We start from the raw sequence: 15,542 nt of genomic DNA, 5'->3' as shown, positions 1-15,542 counted from the left end.
TTTCTTGAGGAAAGGTTGTATGTGATACAACCGGAAGGTTTTGTCAATCCTGAAAGATGCTAATAAGTATGCAAAGCTCCAGCAATCCTTCTGAGGACTGGAGTAAGCATCTCGGAGTTGGAATGTATGCTTTGATGAGATGATCAAAGATTTTGGGTGTATACAAAGTTTATGAGAAACTGGTATTTCCAAAGAAGTGAGTGGGAGCACTATAGAATTTCTGATGAATATATGTTGTTGATCGGAAATGACGTAGAATTTCTGGAAAGCATATAGGGTTATTTGGAAAGTGTTTTTCAATGGAAAGCCTGGATTAAGCTACTTGAACATTGAGCATCAAGATCTATAAGGATAGATCAAAACGCTTAATAGTACTTTCAAATGAGCACATACCTTGACATGATCTTGAAGGTGTTCAAGATGGATCAGTCAAAGAAGGAGTTCTTGCCTGAGTTGTAAGGTATGAAGTTAAGACTTAAAGCTCGACCACGGCAGAATAGAGAGAAAGGACGAAGGTCGTCCCCTATGCTTAAGACATAGGCTCTACAGTATGCTATGCTGTGTACCGCACCTGAAGTGTGCCTTGCCATGAGTCAGTCAAGGGGTACAAGAGTGATCCAAGAATGGATCACAGGACAGCGGTCAAAGTTATCCTTAGTAACTAGTGGACTAAGGAATTTTCTCGATTATGGAGGTGGTAAAAGAGTTCGTCGTAAAGGGTTACGTCGATGCAAGCTTAACACCTATCCGGATAGCTCTGAGTAGAGATACCGGATGCATATAATGGAGCAACAATTTAGAATAGCTCCAAGTAGAACAGTTATTTGGAATAGCTCCAAATAGAGCGTGGTAGCTACATCTAGGAGATGACATAGAGATTTGTAAAGCACACACGGATCTGAAAGGTTCGGACCCGTTGACTAAAACCTCTCTCACAAGCAACATGATCAAACCTAAAACTCATTGAGTGTTAATCACATAGTGATGTGAACTAGACTACTGACTCTAGTAAACTCTTGGGTGTTAGTCACATGGCGATGTGACCTGTGAGTGTTAATCACATGGCGATGTGAACTAGATTATTGACTCTAGTGCAAGTGGGAGACTGTTGGAAATATGCCCTAGAGGCAATAATAAATTGGTTATTATTATATTTCCTTGTTCATGATAATCGTTTATTATCCATGCTATAATTGTATTGATAGGAAACTCAGATGCATGTGTGGATACATAGACAACACCATGTCCCTAGTAAGCCTCTAGTTGACTAGCTCGTTGATCAATAGATGGTTACGGTTTCCTAACCATGGACATTGGATGTCGTTGATAACGGGATCACATCATTAGGAGAATGATGTGATGGACAAGACCCAATCCTAAGCCTAGCACAAAGATCGTGTAGTTCGTATGTAAAGCTTTTCTAATGTCTTTCCTTAGACCATGAGATTGTGCAACTCCTGGATACCGTAGGAATGCTTTGGGTGTGCCAAACGTCACAACGTAACTGGGTGGCTATAAAGGTACACTACAAGTATCTCCGAAAGTGTCTGTTGGGTTGGCACGAATCGAGACTGGGATTTGTCACTCCGTGTAAACGGAGAGGTATCTCTGGGCCCACTCGGTAGGACATCATCATAATGTGCACAATGTGACCAAGGAGTTGATCACGGGATGATGTGTTACGGAACGAGTAAAAAGACTTGCCGGTAACGAGATTGAACAAGGTATGGGATACCGACGATCGAATCTCGGGCAAGTACAATACCGCTAGACAAAGGGAATTGTATACGGGATTGATTAAGTCCTTGACATCGTGGTTCATCCGATGAGATCATCGTGAACATGTGGGAGCCAACATGGGTATCCAGATCCCGCTGTTGGTTATTGACCGGAGAACGTCTCGGTCATGTCTGCATGTCTCCCGAACCCGTAGGGTCTACACACTTAAGGTTCGGTGACGCTAGGGTTATAGAGATATTAGTATGCGGTAACCCGAAAGTTTGTTCGGAGTCCCGGATGAGATCCCGGACGTCACGAGGAGTTCCGGAATGGTCCGGAGGTAAAGAATTATATATAGGAAGTGCTATTTCGGCCATCGGGACAAGTTTCGGGGTCATCGGTATTGTACCGGGACCACCGGAAGGGTCCCGGGGGTCCACCGGGTGGGGCCACCTGCCCCGGGGGGCCACATGGGCTGTAGGGGTGTGCCTTGGCCTATATGGGCCAAGGGCACCAGCCCCAAGAGGCCCATGCGCCAAGAGAGAAAAAAGGGGGAGAGTCCTAAAGGAGGCACCTCCGAGGTGCCTTGGGGAGGATGGACTCCTCCCCCCTTGGCCGCACCCTTCCTTGGAGGAAGGGGCAAGGGCTGCGCCTCCCCCTCTCCCTTGGCCCTATATATAGTGGGGAAAAAGGAGGAGCAAACCAATCTAAGGCCTGGCGCCTCCCTCTCCCTCCCGTGACACATCTTCCTCCTCCCGCAGCGCTTAGCGAAGCCCTGTTGGAATCCCGCTACTTCCACCACGCCGTCGTGCTGCTGGATCTCCATCAACCTCTCCCTCCTCCTTGCTGGATCAAGGCATGGGAGACGTCTCCGTTCCGTACGTGTGTTGAACGCGGAGGTGCCGTCCGTTCGGCGCTAGGATCATCGGTGATTTGAATCACGACGAGTACGACTCCATCAACCCCGTTCACTTGAACGCTTCCGCTTAGCGATCTACAAGGGTATGTAGATGCAACTCTCCTTCCCCTCGTTGCTAGTCTCTCCATAGATTGATCTGGTTGATGCGTAGAAAAATTTTGAATTTCTGCTACGTTCCCCAACAGCCGTCTCCAGGAGGAGGGAGGGCCCCGGCGTCGCCGCGAGCATGCCCGGCTCGAGCGCCCCGCCGTCACCAGGAGGAAGGAGGGTCCCAGCAGCACCGGATAGGAAGAAGGGGCGGGCAGAGCAGGGGCGCTCGCGTCCGCCGGCGTTGCTGACGAAGGGGGGGGCGGGGCAAAGCAGGGGCATGCGCGTCCGCCGGCGTTGCTGACGAAGGAGAGGTGCGGCCAGCAGAGAGCTCCGGCAGCTGTGGATGGGGATCGGGAAGGGGAGGGGTGGCCAGGCTGTGGATTTGGAGGACTGGGTGAAGAATGGGGAAAAGATAAGCGTGAGGGGAGGGGGCGGTGGAAGGTTGACTCAGTTTTTTTAATCTCTATACTACTATACTATACTACTAAGCCAGTGACCCATTGTAAGTGAGTGTGGCATTTTTTCCAAACAAAATAAAAATGTCTTTAGATTTCAAAGGGCATGTCCGGTTCACATGCTGCGTGGGTGAAATTTTTGTTTTCATCGCGGCTTGTTATAATCATGATCATTTGATGATTTAAAAAAATAATATGAATCCCTTTGAAAATGATAAAAGTGGATGATAAATTTGAGTTTTGTAATCATGCAGGTCATCTTGTGGTCTGTGGATGATAAATTTTATGGAGTACTTCACAGGAAATATTTTGTATGACATTCCAACACAGGTATTTTTCACTCTGTATCATTATACTTATTCTATGTTGTATCACTAATTAACTCTTATTACTATTTTAATAGAAACATATGACAGATTTTAGAACAAAACTAGCTGTCATTTTAGTAGACTCGGAATTGAATGATGATAACATAAGAAAAATCGAGACATTGGAAGATGAACGACAACACACAGATCCCACGGAATGTATGATTTTGGATACACTCCTGAGAATTTCAAAAACATCAAATACATCAGGAGAAGTTCGAGCTAATCTCGCAATCATTTATACCTTTCATCGTCTGTCAAACCAACAAACAATGATTTAATCGATGAACTATGCTTGTTCATCAGCATGGTTGATGATGTCGCTCTACTAGAGTAAGCCATATTTTTTTAATTCATTTTGTATTATTCCAATAAATTACTCTGATGTCATTATAATTGAAAGTATTTCAACTTTACAGGAGCGAATGGGTGAAAAACTCTGATCCGTACCCTATTAGCTTAAATTTGAGACAAATAAAAAACATATTGAACAATGATGAATACATGGATATACATTGCTTTAATATGGCTGTGCGGATACTAGCGCGCCACGAAGTCCAGCTTCTCAGAGACATTCCATCTCACTATATGGATCTGAACTTTTGTGTAAGTTACTATAATCATGTATTACATTTTTTCTCATTGCACTAATATTTTCTCATTCTTATTTTAGTCGATGTTCCACTATGCACGAGACTCAAGTCATCGTGAAAATGTGGAAATTGCTACATTGAAACGGTTGTTTCATAGTTGGCCTGACAGTAATGATTATCATATCTCACAATGTAATACGGTAAGATTTTAATTTTTCATCTCTAACAGTGCTTTGTTTGGTCTTAATTAATATTCCATTTATTTCTAAACTATCTCATCATTGCAGATTTTATTGCCTTGGTATATGTTTGGGCTATTTCTATTGTTTGTGTTGGATCAAAACAAAAAAGTTGTCTCAATTTTTGATCCGATACCAATACCTACTTTGAGGAATAATGTAATTAAAATTGTGGTCGACAACCTAAACCTTGCGCTTGAAGTTGCAAACCCTGCATTCAAGGATGATATCTCTAAATGGGAATGCATAGTTCTTGTTGCTCCAACAAATTCACATTGGTATGAATCTTTTAAATGCATTACAATATTAATTGATTCATTCGACTCACATTATGTGTTTATTTCATACATGCAGTGCCCTGTCCGGTTATTTGGTTTTTAATTACATGCACTCATTGTGCGATGGAAAACTATATTTCCCCATACCTAACGTAAGTATTGACACTATGCTTATTTGTATACACATTGCACATGCAACTTGTTACAACAATGTTGTATAATGCATATGTAGGATGGTTTTCAGCTGAGGAAGCAATTTTTGGTGCATCTTTTAAAGTATGAAGAGAACGAAGCTCAAAACAATATCCCATACATTGAACGAAGCATCATTGATCGCATCTATAGATGGACCTTCATTGCTTCAAAAAGTGGACCTTCAAGACATGCTTAGTTGCGGTTTTTAAAATATATTTTTGTAATAGTTATAATACAATTATTATGTGACAGTGAATTTTATGCGAAAACATGTTTCTGGATCATGTGTTACACACGCGCTCATATCTTTGTGCATAAGACACATTTAAATGGCTTGGTAAAAGAACTCACTGAAATAAAAATTAGCACGTGCTGGATCAGAAATATGTCACATTTTTTGTAAATACAAATTGAAAGATAAAACAACATTTCGGATCAATCTAAATTTTTTGTAAAAAAGCATATAAACTTGTTTTATTTGAGACGTGCGTTGCACGTGCATGCTTACTAGTGTGCATACGAATGATCGTAAATGCTTTAGCTGGGCCAACCTGTGTTTTGATTTTCGGCCGAGAAAAACAGATTTCGGCCGAATTTCGGCCATCTTGTCCTAGGGCGAAAAGTCTCTTTCAGCCGAAATTGGTCAAATTTAACAAATTTTGATCAAATTTTAGTCAAACGTCAGTCAAACATTGGTCAAATTTTAACCGAAATTTTTGAAAACGGCCGAAATTCGGCCATCTCGCCCTGGGACGAAAAAAATCTCAAACCGAAATCCAAAACGCAGGGGCCAACACGTGTGACAGGCCAGGGTTGTTTACAACACGGCCATGCATATGCTGCAATTGTTGAACCGTAGTGAACATATTTGTACATCAAAAACTAAAAAATATTGAAAAAGTCCCACCAAAGCTTCTTTGTCTCCTTGCTTGTTAATTTTGATAGGCTGGAAAACCGAAAAAATGCAATGAGTTTTCTCAGTTGATTGGTCCCAACGCCTACTCATTTGCCGCTGCAGAGAACCTTGCTCCTCGCCCCTCGTGTCGCCCCCGCGGGCGACCCGGTGGAAAACCCTAGCCGCCACCCCTCGAGTCTCCTCCTCCTCTCTCCCTCCTCGCCGCCATCCATAGTGCCACCGGGCGAAGCCTGGCCGGCTGGGCGGCGGCGGGGCTTCTCCCCATCCTCTCCGTCTTGGCTGGCGCGGGACAACGGGATCCGAGGAACGCCGGGCGAACGTGGGGTCCGGCGGCGCGGCGGACGGGTCTCCCATTGGCGTCGTGCGCGGCGTGGCGGTGGCGACCTGCGTGTCGTGAGGTGGTGGCTGCGTTGGCCTGACCGGTGGTCGCGGGTGCCGCCGGATCCAGATCGGATCCATCTGGATCCTATCTTCGGACTCCGTCGGCCGCCACGGGGTGGTGATGATCGTCGCTGGCCACGTCGGATCGTTGGATTCGGCGTCTGGAGATCTACGAAGAGTTCTTCTCGATCCTCCTTTCTGGTGGGTTGAGCCCCATGGCTCTTTCATCTTCACGGGTTTCGGATCGTGGCTTGCCGGATCAGGAGTACACGGAGGTTTGGTGGCATAGGATGGGGACCGGAGGAAACTTTGGTCGGCGTGTTCGGCCCGGCATCGGCGACGTCACTTGACGCCATTACCCTTCCTGGAGGCGAAGCCGAGGTCCCCCCTATCCACTCCTGAACCCCTCCCGGACGAAAGTCCAAAATTCAGTCTGGATTGTGCGGCGACGGCGTCCTGCGCGTCGTATTCTCCATGGAGGCGTCATCTTGGGAGGAGCTGTTCGGGAGAGAGATGTTGTGGATGGTGGGCTCCAAGTAGCTCCAGCAGTGGCGATGGTGCGGAGGTTGCTAGGTGGTGCGGCGTTGTATCTACCGCGTCATTGGCGACGAGTATTGGCGGCATGGTGCAGCTGCATTTCGATGACGGATGCAGCTGGATGGACGAGCGCAGGGTGGTCGAGCTGTCTGGCGCCATGGTGGCGTCGACGGCAGGCCTGGCAAGGTCTGTGCGTCAGTGCCTGCTCTGGAGATGGATCGGTGGAAGAAGGCGGCGGCAGCCTCGGTGAGTGCGCCGGACCGGTGTGTGACACAGTCCCGGTATGTGGCTAGGACGGGGCATCCGGCATTAGATGTTAGGATTTGGTGCGATGTTTGTTTGGTATTAGGCTCGGACATTCGGCACTACTGCATCAAGGGGATAAGAGTAGCGACAGATATTGCCTAGATGGTGGCTTCAGGCTCATTGATGTACTACTTTGTAAGGTCTTTTGTACTTAATAATTAATAAAGTGGCCGTATGCATCGTCGAGATGCATGCCGGGGGTGCATCCTCCTTTTCTAAAAAAAGTTGCATATTTGCCACACAAAAAAATCTTAGTTTCTCAGTTTTATATTTTTTCTCAAAGAACTGAAAAACTGAATAACACAGCAATTTTCCTCAGTTTATTGTTTTCTCTAAACATCGATTGCAAAATCCAAAACAATAAGGTGCCCATCAAGGGCACCTCCTCGCGCATTCCACCTCGTCAATTTTACTGTGTTAGTGAGAAAAAAAAGAGTAAAAAAGCGCAGGACGTCGGTGCCTTCTTTTCTTTCTCTCTTTGTACACGCAACCTCCCCTTTCCTCCCTTCCCTAGGCTGCCGCCGCCACTGCCCCAGCTCCTCCGCCGCCCGGCACCACAGTACGCCGCCTCTATCCCCGCCCCGAGCTCCGCCGCCTCCACCACCGGCTCCTCGCTGTAGTGCCAGCACCGGCCCGAACACCAGCTTCCTCACCCCTCCCTTTCTTCCCCGAGTACGGCAGCGGAAGGAGGGCCGCGACGCCGCTGCCGAGCACGGTGGGACCACTTTCGTCTGATCTGTCGATTTGCCAGACTCAGGTCGACATCGCGGCCGCTGTCCAAGGTGAGGAAGAGGAGTGCGGCGGCGAGCTCTTCGAGTCCGGGCCCTCGCTGCTCGTCTTCCTGCTCATCATCCAGGGCGGCGGCATGGACCTCTCCTGCTACGGCGAGAGGCTGCTCAGCTCAGCGCGCTTCGCGCGCTCCCTCGACCTCCCCCCTCCCCGGCCCCAACCCCTTCCTGCTCGAGGTATCGCGTTGCTCCCTCCCTCCCTGCCATCCACCCTTCGTCCTGTGTTGCATCCAGCCATCCAGTGATATTGATTGGTTGCTTTTCATTGTGCCATGCGCCTGTAGGTTCCAGTTTGAGCTGCTGATGCGACAGCCGCTGGATTTGATAAAAGGGCCTGCAAGCTGCAGAAATTTGGGAAAAAAATACATGATGAGCCTATTAAACATGGTTTCTGTTTCACGTGGATCCTACTTAGTACAATATCCAACAATTTAGGCAATCGGACACTGATTTCAAGCCATGGTTCATCATGTCGCATATATTTGTACCGAATATTCACTCAGTTTTTTGTTAAATAAGCTACCTTTGTAGCTTCCATCATTTGGAAGATAAGTTTTTTTAGTTTAATAAATTTAAGTTACTTCTGTCAGTTGTAATGGAATATTCATGTTTTGGACTTTGGCCATAATTTGCAGAAGGAAATGGATACTGCTGTCATTCAGAAGGACTTGGGCCTTCCAGTTGGAGAAGCAATATTCGGGAAAACAGTATGCTTTTCGTGTATAAGTTACTTTTATCTACTTTCCACAAGAAAAATCCCATTTGAGTAGAAACTTGTATTTACTGTGCTAGATACTGTTACTTTTATCTACTTTCCACAAGAAAAATCCCATTTGAGTAGAAACTTGTATTTACTATGCTAGATACTTATCCTGGGGTTCGGAGCCATTGGCATGGAAATTGCCAAGAGACTAAGACCATTTGGAGTGAAAATTCTTGCTACAAAAAGAAACTGGTCATCAAATACAGTGTCTTGTGGTAAGCTGCAGTAGTTGCAGTATCATTCCCTTATTAGATGTTGTGTTATCTTCCTCTCTCAAAATATTGCTATTGCAGATCTTGATGGGCTGGTTGACAAGAAAGGTGGTCCAGAAGATATGTATGAACTCGTTCGAGAAGCTGACATAGTTATAACTTGCATGACGTTAAACAATGAATCAGTTAATTCTTCTCTTTGTTCATTTATTTAATAAAAATTCTGCCAGTAATATCTCTATTTGACTTCAGTTAGGCGGTTACTAAGCTATAAATATTTATAGGTTGGGATTGTGGATCACAAGTTCCTGTCAGCTTTGAAAAAGGTACATGTATTTTTCTCCAATATACTTGTCTGCATCGTAGGAGATTTACATCTTCTCATTTCTTAAATCTTCTTCTGAGATCTATTTATTTTACGGAATAAATAAGCCATCATTCTTGATTCATCCTGTAAGAAGAAAATTTGTATATGAGGAAACATTAATCTTAGAATAGTGTTGGAGGATCAGATTGTGCTGGTGTATTCATTGGAGTAACCATCAGAAAATGCCAAAGTGATCCCAGGAGCATATGTTCTTGTTTCAAAGAACAAGCGTGCTGCTCCAAGTTTTCAAAAGGAAAAGATATCAAGAATATTCATAGACGTTCGTGGAATGATACTGTATGTACAGCTCTTTTGGTAAAGTCTATAAAGAAATGCATACATATAGCCTCGTGTGTTCCCCGCAAAAAAAAAGCGTCGTGTGTTCCCCGCAAAAAGGGTGCCGTGTGTGTGCACCACTGCAGATCAAGGTTTTTTCCGAGTGGTAACCGAACAGAACTTTCGCTGACCCCCAAGAAACAGTGTAACTGTTTGACTTTTTTGAAAAAAAATGAATTCAAATGCTAAGACTGTCAAATAGGCTCTGTATGCATATGTTATCACAACTCACTGCCTCGTGTGGTGGTGAGGTCCATAACTTACACCCTTGGAGGTCTTGGGGATTCCCCTATTGTCCCATCAATGTTTGCAGCTTCTTCAGCTGTAAATGGTGCATAGCAAAATAGTGCAGCAGCGAGGGTTAAAACCCACACCCCACACGGAAAAAAGGCATGTGCGAGGTGACCAGTGGAATCCGTGAGAGTATGTGTGTGTGCCAGGTTAAAATTACATATTGTGACGCAAAAAAAATCAAGAATTTGTTTGAATACGTTCAGACGGAATAATTCTGAGATTTCTGAGATTTATCGCAATTTGGTTCTTCCGGCCCATTCCAAAAAAGAAAACCGGTATCGGAAAAAAAACTTGCTGCAGAAACACATGTGACAGGCATAACCGACCCCAATCGGCACAAATTATGGGATGTTTTAACTATTTAAATTAGGAAGATATCTTGTAACCTGGCCCTTACGCCAGCAGAAATAAGATATCCTGTTTTTTATTGTTTGGCTATATGTAAAGAAGATCCTCTTAGAATATATTAATGAAACAAGAAATAATCAGCCTTATCTTCGAGCCTGTCCTCCACTATCAACCTAGCCGTACCGGGCTGGCGGTATTATCCATCATGAACTAAGGTTCATGGCATAGAGTTGATATTTTAGTATTTCTCTCCTTGCACACACATAAATGGACATATTTCATGACAAAAACTTACAGAGTGCATATATTATTTTGCAATCTACATATAGGATCTGTTTTTGATTTTTGGAAAACTGTGAAGTATGCACCTGACAGCAGAACTCCCATTCTCAATAACTGCCATGTTCTTGTAGGGATCATATCTCATCAATATTGCCAGAGGGCGCCTACTGGACTATACGGCTGTGTTTAATCACCTTGAGTCAGGTCATTTAGGTGGTTTAGGAATTGATGTTGCTTGGACGGAGCCATTCGATCCAGAGGATCCAATTCTGAAATTTCCAAATGTTATTATAACACCACATGTTGCAGGAATCACAGAGTTGGTTTGCACTTGTTTCTTTGCAATACACAGAGTTGGTTCTCATTTTACCAATCATGTAGTTGTCGCTAGTAGTTATATCTTGACAACTCCTATAGTGACATTATACTATTTGTGTTAAAAGAACTTCTAGATTCAGAAGCGCCACATTTATTTATTTATTTTTGAGCCAACTGTGACGTTTTAATATCATTAGGTAGCGTCAATTACATTAGCCTCTATAATACGTCTGGTGGATCATCTTTCCAAACAAAACTAGCACTAGAATCATATGATTTATGAGCTACCTCATTGGCTTCATGAGCACACTGTTTAAACATCACAGTGCCAATTTGGATGATCAGCTTTCCTGGCCACAGGCCTGGTATGAAAAGGCAGTATTCTGTTGGAAGAACTTTTTTTCTCATGACTAAAAGCATCAGTAAACAAGAACATATATGCTTAAACAAAATGGTTTATTCTTTATTGATATTAGCCACTTAGCAACCTCCTCTTTCTCTTTGCGCATAAATTCATGATTTTCCTTGTGGATTGTTGCTTCCTTTTTCGATATCCTAGAATTACTTTGAACTGAAGGACACCTCATTCAACCCCTGCTTAGATAGGCGTGTCATGTGCATTATCATTTCATTCTTAATAAAGGAAGTCACCACCATCATCATTAACTGTGTGTATTATCATTGAAATCTTCGACGCAAAAGAATTAAAGCTGGCTGACTTGTGTGACCATTTACCATTTCCTCTCGTACTGAATTTTGCTCTGCCTTTGTGTGCAGGTTGTTGGTGATGTTGCCCTCAAGCTTCACGCGGGGGAGCCATTCACCGAAATAGAATTTGTGAACTAGGCAAACTGAGTAGATGGCGGCATTGTTGATTTAATTTAAGACGTATAACTAGACCCAGAATCCACCCTTCGTCCTGTGTTACATCCAGCCATCCAGTGATATTGATTGGTTGCTTTTCATTGTGCCATGCGCCTATAGGTTCCAGTTTGAAGCGGACACCGTCGTCGTCCCTTAGATTCCCTCCTCCACCGCAGATCGACTGCAGTTGCGTCGACTCCCGCCGCCGCCGGGGTATACTCCGCCAAGATCGCGCCACCACCGCTGCCGCCACTGGTATTTCCCTGCTCCTCTCTCCTTGCGCTAAACTGTACAAAATATATTATTTTCGTGGGCAAACTTATAGAAGTAGGATGGTCCTTTTTACCTTGGAGACATTGTCTTGTAGTTGAGGTTGGAGATGCAGAGCTTGGTGCAGCATATGGATAAGGCACGCCCAGTTTGACTTGTAGGTGTTGTTGATTTTATCATGCACTTCCATACAAAGATTAGAAGTAGAAGGTGTTCTGCTTACATTTTCCATGCAAAAAAAATTGACATTTTCATAGCATTATTGAATACAATTGTATTTGCATGACATTTATACACATTACTGAATGTACATCGCTGAAATTGAGCTCTTATGTACTCAGTGTCAGATACAAAGTTCAAGTATCAGTTCATATAAGGAATAGGCATCCTAACTTTGTAAAAGTAGATATGATAAACATAGGAACTTACTTCTGGTACTAATCCTTTGATGCTTTTCTTTTTATTGCCACCAGTATAAGATTAAGCTGGACAGCAAAATCTTGGATAGTATGTAACACCCTTTCTGCATATTCAGAATCTGTATGCAAACACACTCAATTTGATCTAACTTTTGTTGATAGGCATAAACCACTACACAACATTATATGCTAGGAACGACGGGATGCACGTCAGAAAACTTGTCATGAATGATGCTTCAACGGATGCTGCAGTCATCTCATCTCTGTCAGTCATGATGAAAAAACATATGATAATCCCCATAATCCAGTGTCAACATTACTGATTTCTCCATGTGCTATGCAGCTTACAGGCATGGAAAGAGAATAGGAAAAACGATATACTTGCAGCTTCAGGTTTTCTCTAAACTTTTGTTTGCTATCTTATTTAATCACATGTTCAATTGATAATACACAAATATTTGTCTACTTTCAGGCAGCATTGAGTTTGCTGCACATAGTTAGTTCCCTAGGGAATGTTCAGTCTGGTGAAACATGTTAAGAAGAAGTATGGAAATCCGCCTGTGTTCATTACTAAGAATGGTAAGTCGCTGAAGATTGTATAGTTCCCTGCCGATAAGATTTTTGCCCTTAAATAAATTGTCAGTGATAATTAACTACTTATATATGGCAGGCATGATAGGTTGAAATATGTCTTCAAGATGATAAGAGGATACAGTACCACAACGAATACATGTTAGATGCTATAAGGTGATTTCATTTCTCTGTGCATATGCTAGAACTGAACCACCAACACTGAGCATCATCAATGTGTGCCACTGTAATCGCTGACCAGATTGGTACTTAAGTGCTCGATATGCAGCCTGAACTACTGCAGGTACTTTGTGTGGTTCTAACTATCCATGTTTATATTTAAATGTCAATAAGATCAGTATGGATGTGGAGCCATGGTTCTGCTCACTAGCGACAATGTGTATTCTTGCAGTTAGAATGGAGTTGTTTTAAATACTAGACTATCTACAGGACTGAGCGCTACAGGTGCAGAGGATAGTTCTTTCGATTAATTGTCGTGTTGAGGCAAGTGCACGGCGGACCTTTTCTCCGTATACTTGACTGTGTTGTTGACGCAGGTACACACCCTCCTCTCTTCTTCCTGATATTTTCCTTCCCCTTTCTTCCAGTGCCCTACTTCTAGACCATCTCATCTATGTAATCATGAAATTTCATTTTTCTAAAATTTAATTCAGGACTATGAAAATAAGTTGAGTAGTCTGACTAGGGGATGACAGAGGACGTCGAGATTTTGATCCAGCAGCCTTGCCCCCTTTCGTCCGGCGTGCCGCCTGCAGGAGGTTACGTTCTAGATCTTCAGAATTTTTAGGTACTCACTCTCCCTTGATGCTCTTTGATCGAACCTACTTTGCAGGAAAGCGTGCCAGTAGTAAGAAGTTTTAGCAAGTCTGTTATTGAAAGTGCTGTAGGCACTGATGTGATCCGAGGTGACCAACCTGAGCAGCAGTTTAGTGAAGGTATACTCAGACCCGAGGATCCTAGAAAATTATAAATTATAGTTGTTTGCATAGCCAGATCATTGATGGGTGCATATTATTGTTTACACAAGCAAACTTAGTTGAGTAGTTCATTGATTAATTTGGACTAACTGAATGTGATCTTCCCAATCTAATATGTGTACTTCTAGCTCTAAGGACTAGCAAGAGTTAAATATTGCAGGTTGTAAATGATGGAACTCATATAACTGAATGTGAAGGAAGTACCGAGAGTTGCTAATTTCGTATTTTTGGTTTGTACAACTCAGGTGTTTGATACGGTTCTCCTAAAAAGGGAGAAGTGTCTGAGGTGATTTCTTCTTTGCATGATATTACAGTGTCCTCCCGTTTTTTTGTAGGCATGTTAAAATGTTGTTGTTCCTTTTGACCACACTAATGTGTCTGTCCACTCACCAGTCACCACGCCTAACTATTTTCTATTTATTTTTTTGTAGGAAATCTACTTGCTCTTTCAAGCTATGAATATTTTAGATCAGTATATTTTAAGGTTGTAAAGACTGATGTGTCGGCTAAAGCTTAAAGATCATAAATTCATTGTTTACCCTACCAAGTTTATTTCTCATTGAAGATTATTCTAGAAACTATATTATAAGCCCATTGCTACTTTTTACATGTAACTTATGGTATATCCTCATATATGTCAAGACTATAAAACAAGTGTCTTCGTCCTGCTCATACATCTTTTCATTATGATCTGCGTTAACCTCTCCCATTGCCTTGAGGTGCAAAGTGAATATGTTGATATTGATGTCATTTTATTCTTGACTAGATAAGGTCTAACCTTACTCTTGAATTTTCTTGGGGAAGTGTTCCAACCAAATGATGTGTGCACCCAATCATACAATAATGACCAATTGGTTGTAAACTTGTAGCAACCTGATAAGCTTTGTCCCATCGATTAGCAGGATCGGTGTTTCTCTTAGACATGTAAAGAAAGGTTACATGAGTTGAGATTAGGGATCAAACAAGACAGAAAAATGTGCTGAGTCAAGATAGGGCCGCATAGGAACGCCTTAGGAGGCCCGCCATTGGCGGGCCCCAACCACTAGTAAAAGAACATGTGTGCAACTCACACCACTACAGACACACTCACACAGCCTACTGAAGATCCGATTCGGGTTGTGGAGCTTTAAAGTTGACAAAGTCATCTCGTTATCTATGATAATGTCGCTTCCCACTAAAAGGGTAATTCACATAAAAGAGACACTGAATCGTCAAATATGGAACTTGATCCAAAAACTCATTGATTCTCAAATTTTTGTTTATCTTAAAGAATTGAACAAAAACAACCACTTGTTCTATGCTTGAGGCGATGGATTTTGTCATACAAACACACGAAAGCTCCCTACCAGGCACTAGCACGACCCGATCACGACATAGCTTATAGTTTATTTTTATTTTGGGTGATATATTCTTATCTAATAGATTAAAAATATTATTAGAACCAGCTTAGAATAAATGAAATCTTCCATATCTTGAAAAATTGGCAAAGTATTCTTATACCTTAATACAAAACTTCATATAGGAGTATTTATAAAATGAACTGTCCACCTCATGTTTTAAAAAACATTCTTCATACAGGAGTACTTAAAATGAGTTGTCCACCTCATGTTATAAAATGTCCGTTTGTTTTTAAAAAAGGAGTTTGTGTATTCCAAAAAGTTATTCATGTTTTGAAGAAAAATGCTCAAGTATTCACCCCACCGCCTAGCCCCCAAAA

The 15,542-nt window shown here is 42.9% G+C and overlaps 2 protein-coding genes across 9 annotated transcripts; both read left to right on the top strand.

The window, feature by feature from the left end:
- Positions 1 to 3,995: 3,995 nt before the first annotated feature.
- LOC125535314 lies at positions 3,996 to 5,104 on the top strand. Its single transcript, XM_048698371.1, has 4 exons — positions 3,996 to 4,344; positions 4,432 to 4,661; positions 4,738 to 4,813; positions 4,894 to 5,104. The coding sequence occupies exons 1-4, from the start codon at positions 4,228 to 4,230 to the stop codon at positions 5,050 to 5,052; spliced, it is 582 nt and encodes a 193-aa protein (XP_048554328.1). The 5' UTR covers positions 3,996 to 4,227; the 3' UTR covers positions 5,053 to 5,104.
- A 2,342-nt stretch (positions 5,105 to 7,446) lies between these two features.
- On the top strand, positions 7,447 to 14,497 carry LOC125517692 (putative 2-hydroxyacid dehydrogenase HI_1556). Of its 8 annotated transcripts, none has more exons than XM_048682885.1 (17): positions 7,448 to 7,961; positions 8,420 to 8,491; positions 8,648 to 8,762; positions 8,841 to 8,944; positions 9,044 to 9,085; positions 10,518 to 10,739; positions 11,482 to 11,592; positions 11,689 to 11,823; positions 11,936 to 11,995; positions 12,420 to 12,522; positions 12,601 to 12,650; positions 12,730 to 12,836; positions 12,928 to 13,131; positions 13,240 to 13,384; positions 13,502 to 13,783; positions 14,071 to 14,111; positions 14,257 to 14,497. In XM_048682885.1, the coding sequence occupies exons 2-7, from the start codon at positions 8,426 to 8,428 to the stop codon at positions 11,548 to 11,550; spliced, it is 618 nt and encodes a 205-aa protein (XP_048538842.1). In that variant the 5' UTR covers positions 7,448 to 7,961; positions 8,420 to 8,425; the 3' UTR covers positions 11,551 to 11,592; positions 11,689 to 11,823; positions 11,936 to 11,995; positions 12,420 to 12,522; positions 12,601 to 12,650; positions 12,730 to 12,836; positions 12,928 to 13,131; positions 13,240 to 13,384; positions 13,502 to 13,783; positions 14,071 to 14,111; positions 14,257 to 14,497. The 8 variants fall into 8 exon arrangements, 2 of the variants coding, with proteins under 2 accessions (XP_048538842.1, XP_048538840.1); XM_048682883.1 differs by having other exon boundaries at positions 7,450 to 7,961; positions 8,069 to 8,491; XR_007287766.1 differs by lacking the exon at positions 10,518 to 10,739 and having other exon boundaries at positions 7,452 to 7,961; positions 8,069 to 8,504; positions 13,502 to 13,606; positions 13,681 to 13,783.
- The last annotated feature ends 1,045 nt before the right edge of the window (positions 14,498 to 15,542 follow it).

Source organism: Triticum urartu, chromosome 1, assembly GCF_003073215.2.
Source record: "Triticum urartu cultivar G1812 chromosome 1, Tu2.1, whole genome shotgun sequence".
Taxonomy (NCBI): domain Eukaryota; kingdom Viridiplantae; phylum Streptophyta; class Magnoliopsida; order Poales; family Poaceae; genus Triticum; species Triticum urartu.
The sequence above is the reverse complement of the archived record's forward strand: the minus strand, read 5'-3'. Positions and strand labels throughout refer to the sequence as shown.

What these genes read in the sequence shown, in the direction of transcription:
- LOC125535314 (XM_048698371.1), top strand. Translation starts at nt 4,228, where the DNA reads ATGTTCCACTATGCACGAGACTCAAGTCATCGTGAAAATGTGGAAATT. An exon ending in ATATCTCACAATGTAATACG is followed by an intron (nt 4,345 to 4,431) that starts GTAAGATTTTAA and finishes TCATCATTGCAG; the next exon opens with ATTTTATTGCCTTGGTATAT. An exon ending in GCTCCAACAAATTCACATTG is followed by an intron (nt 4,662 to 4,737) that starts GTATGAATCTTT and finishes TCATACATGCAG; the next exon opens with TGCCCTGTCCGGTTATTTGG.
- LOC125517692 (XM_048682885.1), top strand. Translation starts at nt 8,426, where the DNA reads ATGGATACTGCTGTCATTCAGAAGGACTTGGGCCTTCCAGTTGGAGAA. An exon ending in TCCTGTCAGCTTTGAAAAAG is followed by an intron (nt 9,086 to 10,517) that starts GTACATGTATTT and finishes ATGTTCTTGTAG; the next exon opens with GGATCATATCTCATCAATAT. An exon ending in GTTTCTTTGCAATACACAGA is followed by an intron (nt 10,740 to 11,481) that starts GTTGGTTCTCAT and finishes CTTTGTGTGCAG; the next exon opens with GTTGTTGGTGATGTTGCCCT.